The 19,769-nt window shown below is 37.9% G+C and overlaps 1 protein-coding gene across 1 annotated transcript in view; it reads right to left on the minus strand.

Annotated features, from left to right (window-relative positions):
• Positions 1 to 19,769, minus strand: part of DNAH5 (dynein axonemal heavy chain 5) — a 329,923-nt gene that overhangs the window by 36,378 nt on the left and 273,776 nt on the right. The window contains exons 67-71 of the mRNA XM_058430225.1: positions 10,689 to 10,932; positions 9,247 to 9,361; positions 8,560 to 8,750; positions 2,866 to 2,987; positions 959 to 1,108 (exon numbers count right to left, since the gene is read on the minus strand). Of these exons, the coding sequence (XP_058286208.1) occupies positions 959 to 1,108; positions 2,866 to 2,987; positions 8,560 to 8,750; positions 9,247 to 9,361; positions 10,689 to 10,932 (822 nt within the window). The remainder of the gene's footprint in view (positions 1 to 958; positions 1,109 to 2,865; positions 2,988 to 8,559; positions 8,751 to 9,246; positions 9,362 to 10,688; positions 10,933 to 19,769) is intronic.

Here is a 19,769-nt window from a genome sequence, read left to right on the forward strand (position 1 = left end):
TTGAATAAGGCAACCATTTCACAATTCAGTTGGGCAGGATAAAAGTAATGAAACTGAGAAGAAAAACTGAAAGGAAAGGTGATCTCAGTGCTCCGAACTGTGAAACTCATTTCTCTTTTCTCAATAAATCTTTGAATCTGGTTGTTTTCATGATTCCACAATACCTAAGTGGACTTGGAGGTAGTTACTCCATAAGTTTTTAACACTCCCTCTGGAGAACGAAGGAGAAAATGTCTTACATTCTATTATAAACCCAAGGCTATTGCTACTCCACAGCTCATTTGGAAAAGCCCTTAAGGAGTCAACCTGGGCTGAATATCAGAGTTAAACTTTTCATCATAAAGGCAAGACACAAGTCCTTTTAGTGGGTAAAGTCCCATGATACTAAGCCAGCAAATTAAAGGTCTTTAAACAGATGAATCATCTGGAGGCAGGATTCACATTTAAACCATATGTGAAATTCAGTTGTAAGACAACCTACTGACATCTAGAGCTGTGACATTTTTCTGGGGAAATGACTACGGTTTGGGCACACTGTCCTTCCCCCACTCTCTTCACCCTAATGTCTTTATGTTCTTCCTGCTTTCAGAAATACTGTTTTACTACCAGCAAAATGGAGCAGCCATATAATCTCTGACTGAATATAAAATGATATAAAAGAATAATGCATTACCTTTATGTTATTATACCTATAAGCCAACCTTAGAATCATGATTTTCTCATTTACTCCTATTGTAGCAGTTAGGTCAGAAAAAGTTACTAAATCACTTAGCCCAAACATACGCCTCAATACATCTATTTGTCTACTTTTCCATTTTTCACACATATTGCTAGAAAATCACACAGAACCCTACAAGAAATTCTCACTGGAATTCACATTTAAAATATTTTTTTAATTTAAAAGAAAATTCTCTTTAAAAGTATTCTCTCATTTTTCTCTTTAATATGGACTTTTTACCTGGGCAATGGTTCTGTCAGGACACCAGGATCTAATAAGGAGAAGACGTCTGAAGCAGTCAAGAGATTTATCATAGGCGTTTGGAAGAGGTTCCTCCTCCGGGTTTTCCTTATCAAACCAAATTTTCCACATTTTCTCGTTTCTCGATATCTGAAAATACCATGGGATAAAAACTGTGTCATGCCACCCAGCAATCTTTCAGTAACAGGTCATAGATATGTTTCATCAAACCTTTGACCTTTCCAGATATGTGTAAATTATATTCCTTGGCTATTTTTTTATTTTATATTATAGAAAGTTTGACAGTATAAAATCTAATGTCATTTGCTCCAAAGTCAGTCTATATTAACATCAGCCTACAACTACATTTTAAAGAAGGGAGAGTCCTGGGATGTTTAATTTCTTCTATGCCTTTGTGGTAACAAATTTGTAAAGAACACAACAAAATCAATGGAAATTCATTTTCATTATTTCAACGAAGTCCAATTTGCTCCACAAAATCTTCTCATGTCAGGAACCAAATCTCATTCACTTATGTTTCCTCATTTCCCAGGACCACTCCTGACACAAAAGAAGACATTTAACACATGTTTATTATTGAATGAACAGCTTTTTGATCAATACTCTATTAATCTAGAGTAACTGGAAATATGCCAGTTAATATCATCAAATGAATGATCAGACACCTGCTACCGTTAGGCAACTTGGAAAGAGTAAAAGGACACAGTACATTATCCTCTGCAGCTTAAAACGCTAAGGAGAGGCAGGAATTACATGGTAAGCAGATCAGAAACACCAAACAAACAAATAATGTCTACAGATAAATATCATCTTATGTTCTCTGGTATATTCCTTTTCATTAAGGGTTCCAATGTCTTTCTTGGGATATAATCAAAGGCAAATCATTCCAGGTTCATATTTAGAAAATACCATGTAAGAATAAAAATAGTAACTTCTTTCAATCATGAAAGACTACTTAATATTGAGGGGTTTCGTGCATAAGGCATCATCTCTAGAAGGTACAACTTCAATATCAATGGTCTAGGCAAGGTCACTGGGGGTAATCCTATTGGGGAATAACCCAAAAGAATGGTTTGTACCCCCAAGTACATGGTAGTGATAATTAACACCACCAGTGATAAGCCAAAACATAAAAGTATAGCAGAACATAAGCAAATGGTCAACCTAAACTGAGGAAGTCAAGAACCAACTTTAAGACATTTCCTGGTCAAAAAAAGCTTTCAACTTATAGCTGAATAAAGCCACCCTGCTGCCAACCTCATTTCTCTATGGTCACCTGATTTTCAATAACCCTGTTTCTTGGCTTGTCCCAATTCAGTTCTCTATACCCAACTTCCATGATTCCAGCATATGCAAAGTTCATCAGGAGCTGGCTGATTCTAGAAAGATGATAACTTCTAAAGACAAGAGGCCAAGTGTTTGCAGGAGATTCATACCCAGGTGCCTAACTAAGTCAAATAATAGGAAGGGCAGGAGAGGAAGAAAAAGAAGAGGGAGAGAAACAAGAAATTTAGCATTTAGAGGCAGGCTGTTCATTTAACCTCTAGAAAGAAGGAAAAGGCTTTTTAATCTTTCTAACTATTTAATCTAATTGGATCTATCAGTTTTTCTACTTGTGGACATCCGATTGGTGATACTAACATATGGCCCAGGATGGCACTGGTTAAAGTTCCTGGGCACATTTCTACTTGCAAGACCAGTTAACGATGAGCGGAGTTTATTTTATCAGAGTGTAGGTGAGCTTTGAGGAAGGTCAAGCACATGTAATACCATTTTAAGAGTGACAATATTAAGAACTATCTCTCTTCCACAAATATTGTATCTAGTGGTAAATCAGAAAGCTGCTCAACATGACATTAGCTTAAGTTGATTCAAAGCACAGTTACCTGGTCAAGGACATCTGAAAACTGTCTAAGTTTGCTAAGTTCCACCAAATTCAGCCACGTTATGTCCAGGATCCATTTTGATGGTTTTGGAGGACAAGCTTTAAGGTCTAATGAGGCACCTCCTTTAAAATTAAACATTAAATTATCAGATTTCCCTTCCTTCACTGTAAAACAATCTATTTAGGAAAACTTGTATTATTTTAATTTCACTTATTTTACTGCTTTCACTTTTTTAAGCACAGAAATATAAATCATAGTGAGAAACATGCAACACTTAATAAATCAATAGATAATTTTAGAAAAAACTCATTTAATCATCAGTAATATAATTTTGGAACCAGGCAGATGCTGGATTCAGTCCTAGTTTCCCCTGGACAAGGTCTGAGACAAGCCATTTCATTTGTCTAGGTCTCTAATTCCAAATTAGTAAAATAAGAATAATTAAACCTGTGTCACGACGTAAGCGTGTAAAGCACACAAAACAGGATAGAGGACATGGCAGAGGGTCACTAAATGAGCAGCAATTGTAAATATTAAGAATTGCCCAATATTAGCACAAGCTAACATTCAACAGATACTTTATCTAGAAATGTTAGTAGTACTAGATGTGTTTGAAGGATTCTCTTCTATAAATCAGTATATTACTTACATCTACCTTGAACACACCCCAAGGGTTCCATGCTATATCACTTATGTCTGTGGTTATACCCTAAGCTAACCACAACAAACATTTCCATTTGGTACTGACCCTTATCTTTTTACTGATGATTTACCAAAGCTCATGTAACCCACGTAACTCTGACAGCAATGTAAGAAAAATGACACCTTAAAAATGTTTTTGTTGTCCAATTCAGAACAACTGAATGTGTGGGCAATCATATTTTAAGAAAGAGTAAAGAAGTCTTCTCTAGGATAAAATATACTGTTTAATAAATAACATCTATTGAAGAATACCAAGGAAAATATGCTCTATGCATTATTCTTTCTTTCTTTCTTTTTTGAGACGGAGTCTCATTCTGTAGCCCAGGCTGGAGTACAGTGGCACGATCTTGGTTCACTGCAAGCTCCGCCTCCCAGGTTCACGCCATTCTCCTGCCTCAGCCTCCCGAGTAGCTGGGACTACAGGGGCCCGCCACCATGCCTGTCTAATGTTTCATATTTTTAGTGGAGATGGGGTTTCACCGTGTTAGCCAGGATGGTATCGATCTCCTGACCTCGTGATCTGCCCACCTCGGCCTCCCAAAGTGCTGTGGGTTTTTTTTGTTTCGTTTTGTTTTGTTTTGTTTTTGAGAGGGAGTTTCACTCTTGTTGCCCAGGCTAGAGTGCAATGGTGTGATCTCGGCTCACAACCTCTGCCTCCCAGGTTCAAGCAATTCTCCTGCCTCAGCCTCCTGAGTAGCTGGTATTACAGGCAGGCATGACCATGCCTGGCTAATTTTGTATTTTTAGTAGAGGCAGGGTTTCTCCATGTTTGTCAGGCTGGTCTTGAACTCCCGACCCCAGGTGATTTGCCTGCCTCAGCCTCCCTCCCAAAGCACTGGGATTAAAGGCATGAGCCACTGTGCCTGGCCTATGCAGTATTCTTAAAATGATAAAATCAATCCATTTGGCCACTTTAAAACTCTTTGTTTGAACAGAGTAGGTTATAAACAAACGATAATACTCAAGATATTTATTGAGCTAGTCTCTATTTTATCCAGGCACCAAGCACACTACTAAATTGTTATTTTTTGCCAAATCCATCAAAATGTATTTACAATGAGGTAAGTATGGCCTTGAAGCCAATTTGAAGAAAATATTAGCTTGTAAAATGAAAACAGATTGTTTTAACACCAGTGAGCAAAGACATAAAGACAATGCATTGTGTTGAATAAAACGTTGCACCTTAGCAACTGTCCATTTTCCAACAAACTGAAAAGAATAAGACACCCACCCAGAGGGTTAGGGAAAGGCTAATCACAGAAAGGAAAGAGTGTTCCTCACAGGCCAGAGTATTACTTATTGTTTAGTAGAGGGTAACTATGTCATGACTAACCTGCCAGCTCCCAAAGTATACAATTAGGCACAAATAGTGATTGTAACTTGGGGGAGAGGACATATTCCTGAATAATGTGGTAACAAATTAAATAGACCTTTGATGAATAAATAGCTGAGAAAGGAATAATTTGAAATAAATTGTCCAGATAATTGAGAATTGTGCCATTCCCTTCTTTCCTCAAACTCTCGCTTTGAAAAAAAAAAAAAGTAAGTTTGGGTTTTTACCATAATACTTTGTGAAAATGATACATGCTTATAACGAAAGTTTTATACAAGCTATGCCACAAATCATAAATTGTCATAGCTAAGGCAGACTTAGAGAATAATCTAGGCTGAGCCTTTCCCATCTTGGAAATGACTAAAAGACCACCATCCAAACACTGTTGAGGCCAAGAGCAGTGGCCCACATCTGTCATCCCAGGACTTTGGGAGGAAAAGGCAAGAGGACAGCTTAACCCAGAAGTTTGAGACCAGCTGGGGCAACATAATGAGACCTCATCTCTACAAAAAATTTAAAAGTTAGCTGGATGTACTGGCATGAGCTTGTAGTCCTAGCTACTCAGGAGGATCACCTAAGCCCAGGAGTTTGAGGTTACAGTGAGCTGTGATTGCACCACTGCACTCTAGCTTGAGTGACAGAACAAGACCCTGTCTTAAAAAAAAAAATGGAAATCTGTCGTGGCTATTGGGCTCAAAAGCTGCTATAACAGAATATCATATTCTAGGAGGCATTCTGCTTATCAACAATTGAAATTTATTTATCACAGTTCTGGAGGATGGGAAGTCCAAGTTCGAGGCACCAGTGATTTGGTGTCTGGTAAGAGCTCACTTATGGTTCATAGAAGACCATATTCTCACTGCAATTCTCACATAGTGGAGGAGTTGGGGTCTCTCTTGGGCCCCTTTTTTGTGAGAGGGAGTCTCACTCTGTCACCCAGGCTGGAGTGCAGTGGCGCAATCTCGGCTCACTGCAACCTCTGCCTCCCAGGTTCAAATGATTCTCCTGCCTCAGTCTCCCAAGTAGCTGGGACTACAGGTGTGAGCTACCACTCCTGGCTAATATTTTTTGTATTTTAGTAGAGACGGTGTTTTACCACATTGGCCAGGCTGGTCTTGAACTCCTGACCTCAAGTGATCTGACCACCTCAGCCTCCCAAAGTGCTGGGATTACAGGCTTGAGCCATCGCACCCAGGTGAGCCTCTCTTATAAGGGCATCAATCCCTTATCATGACTCTGCCCCTATGACCTAATCACCTCCCAAAAATCCCTCCATCTCATGCCATAACCTTGGGGTTTAGATTTTCAACATATGAATTTTAGTCGGATACAAATATTGGCACCATAACACTATCTAAATAACATTTTAAATTATGTTAAATGATTTTAAAGTCCTTACAGAGAGAGTTTATATCACCAGGTAGCTCTCATCAACCTAACCATTGAAGGGAGGATTTGCAACACAATCCTGCTCCAAAGTTTCCTCTGAAACTGTTTCATAAAGTAGTGTTACAAACAGCTGCTGAAAGCCAAAGACCCATGACAACCAGTCCAACCCATACAAGAATCAGACTAATCAAAATAACTAAAGTGATGAAGATAATATAATGATGCCCATCATCTGCTAAGCATATCCTATGTATCAGGATTTACATAAACTGTGTAAATTCTCAATAATCCTACTATGTAGATTTTACTATCCTTGTATTATAGATGAGGAAACTGGAGTTTGAAAAGGGTAAATGACCTTCTCAAGATCAAGAAAGTGACAAAGTCAACACGTATTTTAACTCTCAACTTCCTAACTCTAAATCTTATGTTTGCTATCATGAAGACAAACTGTGATATGCTTCACAGTATTTCAGCAAGAGCTGGGCACTCTCTTCAAAGTTATTTCTATGTGGAAATACATTTCACGCCTGAGTTGAGAATGACAGGAACAACAATCCATTGAAAAACTCTAGAAACGGGGGACTAGAGTCACTGAGGCCAGAAATTAGTAACATATTAAGGGTTAACCAGAGAAGGCAGCTCTTACAGCTACACATCTTTCTCTCCAGAGACTCATCTGTCAATTATTCTGATTTAGGAAATTTGGAAAATAAGGTTCAAATATAGCTAAAGAGTAAGTGTTTAATGGTTAGAGACAATTAAAGAGAGAGAGATTGTCTATAATTTAACCATTTCTAAGTTCAAATCTAAACAGATGAGTCTTTGTTGCTACTAAAAGATATATATATACACACACATATATGCATATGTATATGCATATGAAAATGCATTTGCATATGGATGACTACGGACCTATAACCCCCACCAGGGCACAGCATGTGTATACCCACATTCCTTCCCTACTGTTCCCCTAGGGGTCATCTTCAAGTTCCCCTACAAATCCACTCTCCATGTTAAGCATGAAAATCTCCTGCTAGATAAAATTATGTCTTATTTCTAAAGACTTGGTTTAGAAATATTAGATGAATCTATTTAGACCCTGGCATCATTTTCATAGTGCTATGGGATGAATACTGTGTCTCCCCAAAACTCATAGGTTGAAACCCTATATCTCAATTCTGACGGTCCTGGGAGGTGAGGCCATTGAGACATAATTAGGATTAGATGAGGTCATGAAGGCAGAGCCCTTAGGAATGAGATTAGTGCCCTTATAACCGTCACTAGAGAGCTTGCTTCCTCTTCTCTGCTCCCCAGCATGTGAAGATGCAAGGAGAAGACAGTTGTCTACAACCCAGAAGAGGCTCCTCACTAGAACCCACCGTGCTGCACCCCGATCTGGGACTTCCAACTTCCAGAACTGTGAAAAACAAATGTCTGTTGTTTATTAGCCACCCAGTCTATAGTAATTTCTTATAGCATTGAGAACTAAGACACACGGTTACTTCAAATATTTTTTTCAAGACATTCAAGATGTGATAGTAAATTTATGTTTTCCAGCCTTCCGCTGGGCTGTTTTGTTTGAATGGCCCAGGGGACAAGGCTGTGAGCAATACTTCAGTAGATGCAAAATAAATCATCCACAGGATGAGCTGCACAGTGTCCTCATCTGCTTCACTCATCACCCAGTCACTTTGTTTTATTTACATCATACCAGCCTCACTCCACCAGAGGCCCTGACCTGATGCCATCCCTTCTGCTTCAGCCCTCTTCCCCTAAATGTTCCCATGGCCAGCACCTCCTGCTCTTTCAGGTCTTTGCCCACCTACCGACCTCTTAGGAATGCCACCCCATTCAATATCCCACTGAATACCCCACTTAAAGCTTGAAGCTTCTCCCACTTCACATGCCCTGTAACTTCCCATCCCTCTCATCCTGCTCTGTTTTCCATAGGACTTACCATCTTCCCACTTACTATAAAATTCATTTATTATTTTATTATTTTTTTCTGTACCCTCCCTAAATCTATATACGCTTTTCAAGGGTTTTTGTTCATTGACATGCCCCAAACACCCGTTCCATGCCCAGGTATACAGTAGGTCCTCAACAGATAGTTATCACTCAAGAAAAGAACAAATAAAATATCTCATCTAAATGCAGTCTTACATAATGCAAGGAAATTGTTATAACCAAAAAGTGTACGGCAAAGGGCTTTCACAATAACTCCTCCATCTGCACCTGTGCGCTATAGTCTCTATTCTTATATTGACCTTTAATAAGAGTGAGAAACTCTTCATGCTTGACTCGGTTCCTCTGGATGTCAATCTTTAGGGTAAGCAACAAGGTGAACAGGAATTTGTGCTCCTCGTACAGCCCTCGGGCAGCATACTTATAAACCTCGTAAGTCATGTGCTCGATGATATTAGCAATCCTCTTGCTTGTAATCGGGCTCTTGACAGACCTGGTGAAGAGAACATTTAAATCAGGCTTATCCCACTGCCCTTTTCAATTGTCTGTAAAAACAATTGTCTTTAATGGAAAATAAGTAACTTTGGAGGAAGAATTCTTATTTTTACACATCAAGAGAAAGCCTCCTAAATCTAAAATAACAAGCATTCTCTCAACACGAAATAACATAACAGAAGCCCGAATGTTGTCTAAATCAATTCTACCTGCAGGGCATCACCACTCACAACGATATCTTGGGAATTTTCTTGTTTAACAGAAACACACGAAGCCAAAGGAATCAAATCAATGGATAAATAGTTGATAGAGTTTTCTCTGGGCATAAAATGGCAAATCAGAATGATTTGTTAACACATTGGTAATTACACTGATCTGAGATTTAAAAAAGAAAAAGACTCTTACTAACAATGGAGAAGGAAGTTATAAATGTAATGTCATCATTTTAGTGCACAGATATAGAATTCAGCTTGGCTTCCCGAGTACAGACGTACCTGGCTAAGGAAAGGTCAAATAAGCCCAGAAACTGGTGAAGCGAAGTCTGATACATCTCATTAACCAAGCGCATCTCAGTAATGAGGAAGTAGAGGATGCTGCCCCGTGTAGCCACTGGAAGACAAAGAGCAAGGTTGCATGTGCTACGAGAGAGGAAAATAAATGATCCATGCAAAGCGATCAGCCTAAACTCTAAATGAAAACGACAACTTTTACTTTTATATCTTATCAGTGGCTGCCTACCAGATACGGGATACAAAGCGATACTCATTTATTAATATATTTATTTATTATTTACAACATTTTGTAAGTAATCAACTATTTGTATTTATTAAATGGTACTTCTCATTTTAGAATCTCTAGACCCCTCGTAAAAATATTTTACTATTTTTACTGCAGGTAGAAAAGACAACAAAAGAAATTTCAAAGGTTGTGTGTTTAACACCCAGCAAGCGAGGTAGCCATTAGGGACCTCATCCTTCAGTTCCAGGGAGAAGCCATGCCTAACCAGGGCTTCAAGTCTGCAAAACAAGCTATTGCAAAGACGATGCTTCTGCCTCTCTAACAACAAATGACATTTTAATTATTATTATTTTTTTTTGATACGGAGTTTCGCTCTTGTCCCCCAGGCTGGAGTGCAGTGGCGTGATCTCGGCTCACTGCAACCTCCGCCTCCTGGGTTCAAGAGATTCTCCTGCCTCAGCCTCCTGAGTAGCCGAGATTATAGGCACTTACCACCATGCCTGGCTAATTTTTTTTCTCTTGTATTTTTAGTAGAGACAGAGTTTCACCATGTTATCCAGGCTGGTCTCACCATGTTGACCAGGTTTGTCTCAAACTCCTGACCTCAGGTGATCTGCCCACCTCGGCCTCCCAAAGTGCTGGGATTACAGGCGTGAGCAACTGCGCCTGGCCGATTATTTGTTAAGAGGAATAATAAAATACTAAAAGATAGCCAATCCAACCGAATTATTTAGCAGGTTTTTCTTGTACAAGGCCAATTTGCAAACTGGTGGCTGAGGATAAAAAATCTCCCAAGAGACCACAGAACTACCTTCCTAATACAAAAACTATACACAAAATACCAACATAGTGTTACCAAACGATAAATAACTGGTGCACTAATTCCTCAGATTTCACTGATTTGTAGTCATCAGATTTTTTAAAATTCTCCTTCTTTACTTTCTAACATCAAAATAAATTCATGAGAACCTTAAAGGATTTACCAACTAACATGAATGACAAGTACCCAGAAAATTTATACCATTATAAAAAATTTTTTACCTCCATTTTACAGAGTATTTCCCAACAGAAATTCCACAAAACACCTCCACTTTGCATAATCATTTGTACAACTCCCTCACATCCTTCCATTTCTCTAATTCTCATTCCTCTCTCATTTCATTTTCCTGTGACATTTGTCTTTCATTACCAAACTCACCAGGTCTGTATTCCTCCCGGTTTGAGTTAATTTGAACTTCTGTCTCAGCAGAAATTTCTAGCTTCTGTGTCACCTCCTCGGCTGTCCTTTTTGTGTTACTCAGCACAACAACGAGACTCTCATCTTCTACCAGGGACCCCTGGGTACTTGTCAGGCGGTAAAGCAAGTTATCTTCTAGTTCCTTCATCCTTCTTTTGTTTGCAGTTACATCTTCCATCAGATGAGTTCTTTCTTTCTCCAATTCCTATTAATTTGCATAAATACATTTTCTACCTCAATTAACAACTCTTGTTGAGTATTCCTTAAGACGTTAACCTACATGGCTGCTATGAAGCTCCTGTACTGTATTTATCATAATCAACTGCAGGAAATATGGACATCAAAAAAGAAGGGCCAGGCCCAGGGGCTCACATCTGTAATCCCAGCACTTTGGGAGGCAGAGGCGGGTGGATCATTTGAAGTCGAAAGTTTGAGACCAGCCTGGCCAACATGGTAAAACCCCGTCTCTACTAAAATACAAAAAACAAAAAATAGCTGGGCGGAGAGGCGCATACCTGTAGTCCCAGCACTTTAGGAGGCGGAGGCGGGTGGATCATTTGAGATCAGGAGTTTAAGACCAGCCTGGCCAACATGGTGAAACCCTGTCTCTGCTAAAATACAAAAAAAAATTATCTGGGCATGGTGGCTCATGCCTGTAGTCCCAGCTGCTTGGGAAGCTGAAGCAGGAGAATCCCTTGAGCCAGGGAGGCGGAGGTTGCAGGGAGCCGAGATCACGCAACTGCACTCCAGCCTGGATGACAGAGTGAGACTCTATCTAACATAAAATAAAATAAAAAATAAAATGTTAAAAAAAAAAGGAGGAGGAGAAGTAACAGAGGAAGGAAGAACAGGCGCCAAGCAACATGAAACCTGCAAAAAATACTACCAGCACCCTTTTAATTACCCATTTATTTTCTAAAATCAAATCAGTTTCAAGTGATTGCTCTGATTATATTTAATATTATACATATAATCTTCTTGTGAAGGGGAAATATATTTGAAGACAGAGATATATATATCTCTGATTAAATAGGTTTACTTCTGTCTACTTTCTTGAGAGTTCCATTATTGTTTAAATGTGGTTATTTCAAACTTGCTAACTGAAAAAGTATCCAAGTCTGTGAAAAACTACTCTCCGAAATCTTAGGCAAGCAACCTGAGCTGCAACTGTGAACACGTTTAAACTGAAAAGTCTTCTTGGCCTGCTGTTCTCTCCAAGAGTAGAAAAGTTTTGCATCTTTTCTGAGGGAGCTTTGTAGACAGCTGGAAGAGTGAGGCCTTGGAAGACTATTATCCTTATTGGTCATTTCTTCCCCTTGGCAGTTTGGAGAGGGAGAGATAGAGGAAGAGAAGGAAAGAAAAGATGGAGCTGGTGGCAAGGGTGGGAGAAGGAGAAATACGTGTGACACCGAGCAAGCCACAGGAAGAGGAAGCTCAGAGGCAGGGAGACAAAAGAGAAATATGCTTCTGGCACCAAGTCAAACTGTACATGGATATCAGCTTGCTATATGAGAGACTCTATCTGTGACGCTGAAGAATCAAAAATGGAAAAAACAATAAAATGATATTTACAAATTTAAAATGAAACTTATGTATTAGAGAGTTTATTTGAAGAGCTTCCTGGATATGGAGTCCATTGACAATTTACCTACATTTAACTACATTTATAATGTACAATTCATTATAGGTAAAATGCGGGGAAACTAGGGTTAAGTGCAGGTGACAAATAGCAAAATCACAGGAGCTTTACCTGTGATTTTGACAGTGTGTTTGACAGTTCTGATTGGACTCACGGCAGCTACCTGAACGTATGGTACCAAGCTCACATCTCTAGACCAGCTTCAGAAATGTACATTCTCAACTGGGTACTCTGGATATGACTCAGTAGGTGATATGGTTTGGCTCTGTGACCCCACTCAAATCTCACCTTGAATTGTAATCCCCATAATCTCCATGTGTCAAGGGTGGCACCAGGTAAAGGTAATGGGGTCATGACGGCAGTTTCCACCATGAGGTTCTCCTAACAGTGAGTGAATTCTCACAAGATCTGATGGTTTTATCAGCGTCTGGCACTTCCCCTGCTTGCACTCACTCTGTCTTGCCACCCTGTGAAGAAGGTGCCTGCTTCTCCTTTGCCTTCCGCCATGATTGTAAGTTTCCTGAGGCCTCCCCTGCCATGCAGAACTGTGAGTCAATTAAACCTCTTTCCTTTATAAATTACCCAGTCTCGGGTATTTCTTCATAGCAGTGAGAGAATGGACTAATACCGTAGGTTTTATAGATTCTACTCCCTATTGAGAAGGCCAAAAATCTAAAGTGACGCAGTGATGAATCATATGAAACCATATAAGACAAAATGGACTATTCACTGATTACATGATTAATTACACAATTTACCTTTGTTATGATCCAGTATGCGCACAGACATGGAGGGAAAGGAGAGGCCAGACCTAGCCCAAACCGTCACTGTTAACCATTACGCAAGTTCTTCCCTTTAGTGGCTCTTATAATTATTCATTTTTAGTACTTAGTTTATGCTTACGAGAAACTTATCCCCATACTACTCCATGAATTACATTTTGTTTTAAACACTATCGCTATGCTGATAACTCCCAAGTTTATATCTCAGCTTCAGATCATACCTCCTTTCAACATCTCTACTTGGACATCTAAGAGACTTCTACTTAGCACCATCAGCAAAACTAAACATCTGATCCTCCCTTCAAACCCGCTCCACCTCAGCCTTCCACAGCCCAGCAAATGGCAACACTATTCTTCCAGATGCTCTGGCAAAAACTTTTGAACCCTGCTTGGTCACTTTCTTCTCCTCAAATTCAACAACAAATTCATTGGCAAATTCTATCATCTCCACTTCAAAATGAGATTCAGAATCTAATCATTTCTCACTCCCTCCACTATCACCACCCTGGTTTAAACTATCATCGTCACCCCCTCTCTAAATTAGGAGGTCTAAACAGGTCTCCCTACCTCCAGCCTTACCCCTGGTCTACTCCCAGCCCAGCAGTCAGAATGATGCTACTAAAACATACTTCCTCTCTCAAAACCCTCCAGTGGCCAATCTTTCCACTCAGAGTGAAAGGTAAAGACCTTACCAAGGCCTATAAGGCTCTACCAAGCTGCCCCCTCCTTCATTACTGCTGGGACCTCATTTCCTACTTTTCTCCCCTTTTTCACTTTGCTCCAGCCACATTTGCTATTTCCTACATCAGTGGTTTTCAAATTTCAGTGCATTAGGATCACCTGGAAGGCTTGTGCTGTAGGCCTGGAACAGCGTCTGGGAATTTGCACTTCTAATCCCATGTGATGTGATGCTGCTATTCCAGGAAACATGCTTTGAGACTCACTGTCTTAAACACACAAGGAACTCTCTTGCCTCAGGGCCCCTGCATTGGCTGCTGCTCTGTCAGGTCTGTTCTTCTTCCAAATAACTCACTCTCTTCCCTTATTCAAGTCTTCCTCAAATGTCACATTCTCAGTGATCCCCACTGTGACCACCCTCTTTAAAATGCTAGCTCACTAGCTGACTCCCCAGCTCTCCTGCTCACCAATGTCTGTACTTTTTATGGCATTTACCACCTTCTAACATAAATTATTTATATGTTATGCTCCAGGGATAGTTTGGTCTGTTAGTCTATTTTGTTCATTGATAAATTCCCAAATTAGTGAAAAAAAGCCTGGTACATAGTAGGCACTCAATTAACACTGCAGATTGAATGATTAAATGTTGCATCTGTTTTCAAATTGATAAACTGAAATACACAGTGAACTGGAAAATCTAGTCTTTGTGTCAGAAATGCAGATGTGGAAATGCTCACTCTCTGAAAACCATGACATTAAAAATAAAGGAGGTGTTAACAACACTGCATGAAGGCAAACAGCAAAGACCACTGGCCTCTGCTTTATGTTTCAGCCAGTCAATCACCATTGATTGAAGGGTTATAGTTGATAAGACCCCACCAGACTCTCAACTCATGCTCTGAGCAGAGTGAATCAGGTCTGGGGACATTCCAGGAAAGGAAGAATTCCCTCTTTAAGCAAAACAAAAGCTCAGGATTTGTGTCAATTCCTAATTCTTTAAGATGTAGTAACTCAAGCAAAACTTGCTCTTATCATCTTTGTTTCCATCTGTTATCTGGTTACATATGAAAGCTCCCTTAGTGGTTATTTCAATTCATTGATTCACTAGATGAGAATTTCAAATTTCGGGAAATGTAGAAATTAGTACAAACAAGTGACATTTAATGGCTGCTATAAAATTCATTTCCATAAGCAGTTATAATAAAAGCCCTCACATTATGGTTGTACTAGGAAATAAAAGTGATAATGAAAATTCAAACAATTTTTATTGCCATATTTATAAATTTCACACACAATCACTATCATTTCTGAGTTCCTAAGGGTGAGCATTTAAAGGTCTTCACCTGAAGAAAGGTAAGGGAAGAAAAGTAAAGCAGTAGAAAGAGTGACGGTTTTGACATCAGGAAGACATATGTTTGAATTGTAGCTCTCAAAACCCATCAGCTACATGACATTTCCCGTGTTTTAAAACTCTGTAAGCCTCAGTATTTTCATCCACAAAATGTATGTAAAAACTGCTCATAGGATTATGGTGAAGATATCACCAGTAATGCAGCTAAGGTAGTGACTGGATTATGATAACTGCTCAAAATGTCTCTTCCCTTCCATCTTCTCCCTTGATTCATTTCTGACCAAATTTTCAGAAGCATGATAATGCTTATTGTAAAAATAAGTAGTTTGAAAAATCAAGTTGAAATGTGGCACAAAGTAAATGACAAATGATATTTTGAATTTCACATATTATCATAAAAGTGCATAATAAAGTAGCTGAAAAGGGCTAAGAAAGGAGAACTTAGAATGCTAAGGACAAATACTTTTGTTTCAACTGGGAATGAGAGCATGGACTATCAAACTGAAAAGCAGAACCAAGTCTTATCAATTCTTGCTGCACAAAAACCTTTACCTTTCTGCCCATTTTTTCAATCACATAACCACTGCCCGACTTGAGAATTTACTTGTCATTTATGGACTACTTTAACAAAACTGGTCTTCCTGCTGACCCTTTTCCACTCATAGTCACTCAAGAGATCTCCCTTACCTATTTCGAAAGGTCCAAAATTCTCAATATAGTTGGAAAAACCTGTCACAATCTACTTTTCTAATCTTATTTCTACTTGAGAACTATGAATTTGGGTTAAAGTCATGCCTCCATGTTGCTTATGAAACAAATATTAATAAAATAAACATAGTAATGATGTATACAATGAGTGGCAAACCATTCAATCCTTGATAAAAAAAAAAAGTAACTAAAAACATTGAACATTATTGAGATGGCTGTAGTCAATTTAATATCATTGTTAACAAATTTGTCAATTAAAGTAATTGCCTATATTCCCAAAGGATTAAAATAAAGCTAAGAAGTACATTTCCCCAAAGTTTGAAATGGATGAAAATAAAATATACTAAATAAATAGTATAATTTAAAGTACTATTTGGAATCCCAAAAGCAATCTGTATATTAAATAGAAACAAGTGGCCAAATACTTGGGCACTAGAAAGTTACTGGCAAAAGAAAGATTATCTCAGAAAAAAAAAATAGAACAATTGTTGCTTGGTTTTAGTTCAAGGTTAAAAGGTTGAAAACCTACTTAGGATTATGGTTATAGGCATATTTTCATTTATATGGCTGATTTAAACATTTGTATTAAACAATTGCTTTCACTCCACCAATTCATAAGAAGATAAGACATTTTCAGATTAATATGATGATGCAAAATTAATCAAGATAATTTTATCCCTAAGTCTCTTTCCTATCAAAGGGATTATCTCTTAGCAGGCAGATAGATATATTGATAGATAGGTAGATAGATAGATAGATAGATAGATAGATAGATAGATAGATAGATAGATAGATAGATAGATAGATAGATAGATAGATAGATAGATAGATAGATAGATAATAGATAGATAGATACATAGATAGATAGATAAAAGAGTAAAGATTTGTGCTAAGTGTTCTACATAAATTCTAAGGCTACAATGTAAAATTCTTATATAAACTGTAATATATTCCAAAGGGAATTTTAAAAGTAAGAAAAAGATCAAAGATCTAAAAGTAAGACCTGAAACTATAAAACTACTAGAAGAAAACACAAAGGAAATGCTCAGGACACTGGTCTGGGAAAAGAGTCTATGAATAACACCTCAAAGCACAGGCAACAAAAGCCAAAATAAACAAATGGGGTTATATCAAAAAGCTTCTGCACAGCAAAGGAAACAATCAACAGAGTGAAAAGATAACTTACAAAATGGAAGCAAATAGTTACAAACTATTTATCTAAGAGAGGATTAATATCCAGAACATACAAGGAACTCAAACATCTCAACAGAAAAAAAAATTGATTAAAAAATAGGCAAATTATCTGAACAGACATGTCTCAAAAGACATAAAAATGGCCAAGAAATATATGAAAAAATTCTCAACATCATTAATGGTCGGAGAAATGCAAATCAGAACCAAAATGACGTATCATCTCACCCCAGCTGGGTTGGCTATTATCAAAAAGTCAAAAAATAACAAATGCTGGTGAGGATGCAGAGAAAAGGGAACTGTTAAACATTGTGTGTGGGAATGTAAGCTAGTACAACCACTATGGAGAACAGTATGGAAGTTCCTCAAAAAACTACACACATGGATACACACATTGAAACACACAGAACTACCACATGATCCATCAATCCCACTACTGGGCATTTACTCAAAGGAAAGGAAATCAGTGTATCGAAGACATGTCTGCATCCCCATGTTTACTGCAGCACTATCCACAATTGACAAGATATGGAATTAACCTAGGTGCCCAACAACAGATGAATGGATGAAGAAAATGTGGCATACATACACAATGGAATACTATTCAGCAATACAATTCAGGTGTCATTCACAGCACCATGGATGGAACTGGAGGTCATTATGCTAAGTGAAATAAGCTAGGAACAGAAAGTAAAACACTACATATTCTCACTCACATATGTAAGCTAAAAAAAAAAATGTTGATCTCACAGAAGTGAAAAGTAGAACAGAGGATACTAGAGGCTAGGAAGGGTGGGGGAAAGGGTGAGAGAGGGAGAGATTTGTTAAGATACAAAATTACAGCTAGACAGGACAAATAAGTTATAGTGTTTTATAGCATTATAGGATGACTGTACTTAATGATTATATTACATAATTGCAAATAGTTCGAAGGAGAATACTGAATGTTCCCAACATAGAGAAATGATCAACGTTTGAGATGATGGATGTGCTAATTACCCCAATCTGATCACTATACATTATATTATGGAAATATCACTATGTACCCCATAAACATGTACAATTAGTATATATCAATTAAAAATAAAATAAAAATTTACACATACAGGGCGGTTTGGTAAAATTTCGTGAACATAGCATTTGTTAATTAAATGATTTTTTTACTGTAAGTAGCTTAACAAAGAAGCAAATGAAAACTAAACTTATTTGTGTACTTAAACTGCATTTATAACCAAAGTTTTGAAATCAGTAAAAGACAAATGGCAGCCAGAGTTCTCATTCTTAAAGGTATCACTCAGGCTCCATTACCAAATATTATTTCTCTTTTGTACTTTACACTAGTAATCAAAATAGAAAGATTAAACAAGAGAACTCAGAAAGAGATTTCTTTTTCCTCCACCACCAGTGAGCTGGTGATAACGATGTCTGTTTAATGTCCTTCTTAAATTACTTCCCATGTCAGTTTCACCAAGTTCAGGTACTTGCACCTCAAAAGGAAATCACAGACCTGTTTGCCCATCCAGAATTCTGAACAATGATGATCTCTGAGGCCTTGTATTCTGTGACCAGTAGGAGCTGTTGGTCAACACTGGCATTTTTCTCCCAATGGAACATAGATTTTTTTTAAGTTTCTATTTTATTCTCTATGATCAAAGTGAGAGTGAGTCTAAGAGATTTGGTTTCTATAAAGGAAGGTTGTTGTAGGCCTACTGGTTTCCTGCCTGTTCAAAATGGTCTAGATATATCACCTTCTGGTAATAACAGCAGAATGTCCAAATCTACTCACAGGTACATCAGATAAACAATTGGATATAGGCTTGATGTGAATTTGAACAGCACATGCATTTAACATGACTGTCTTGAAGCACACAGAAAATATAAACTCTATTAAAATTCATGCTTCCTTGCATTCATATGCTCTAAGGTTTCCATGTGTTTCTGAAGCAAACAAACCTGAAGGTCTAGCAGATGTACAATTGAGCATTCATGAGACCCAATTATGTGTGATAATAAGGTCCCTCATTGCCTCTGTATCCCTAGGACACAGAACAGCTGATGAATTTTTGGAGTTAAAGATTTGTCTTTCCCTTGCATGATCAATTACTGTTCAGAGCCTCCTTTCACAAGAAGAATCAACAAACCTATGAAGTCATGACTCATCCCCACTGAAGAGATTCAGCCTTTGTTTCAGCCCCACATTCCTCAGATGGTTTCCAACATCAACTTCCTATTCTGTTTGGGATATCCTATCCCTTCCTCTGTGTAATCTTCCTAGCATCAACAGCCCTCCTTAAATCAATAAAATTTCAAATTGATATTTTATATTTATAATCACCCAAGAAGTTAGATTATAGTGAAAGAGACTGCATTGTCACTGAAGTCAAAGGAATAATTTGGACTTTTTTTTTATGATTTCACTTATTTTTTACTTTATTTTCCATTACATTAAAAAATATTGAATCTTAATACAATTAACATAATTACTTCTTTGACTTATAAGACAACATAAAAATAGTAGTTTTCATATAACATCAATATTACTGAAAAAACTCAATGAAAGTTTAAAATATCTAATTTTTTTTATTCTTAGAACACTTTTACTAAGGAAATGAGTCAAACTTCTCTGTTAAAAAGCCACTGAGAGCAATTCTTTCTGTGTGTAATGATGTTTGCAGTTTGGAGAAGCTCTTACT

This window comes from Hylobates moloch, unplaced genomic scaffold (genome assembly GCF_009828535.3).
Source record: "Hylobates moloch isolate HMO894 unplaced genomic scaffold, HMol_V3 SCAFFOLD_17, whole genome shotgun sequence".
In the NCBI taxonomy this organism is placed as follows: Eukaryota; Metazoa; Chordata; class Mammalia; order Primates; family Hylobatidae; genus Hylobates; species Hylobates moloch.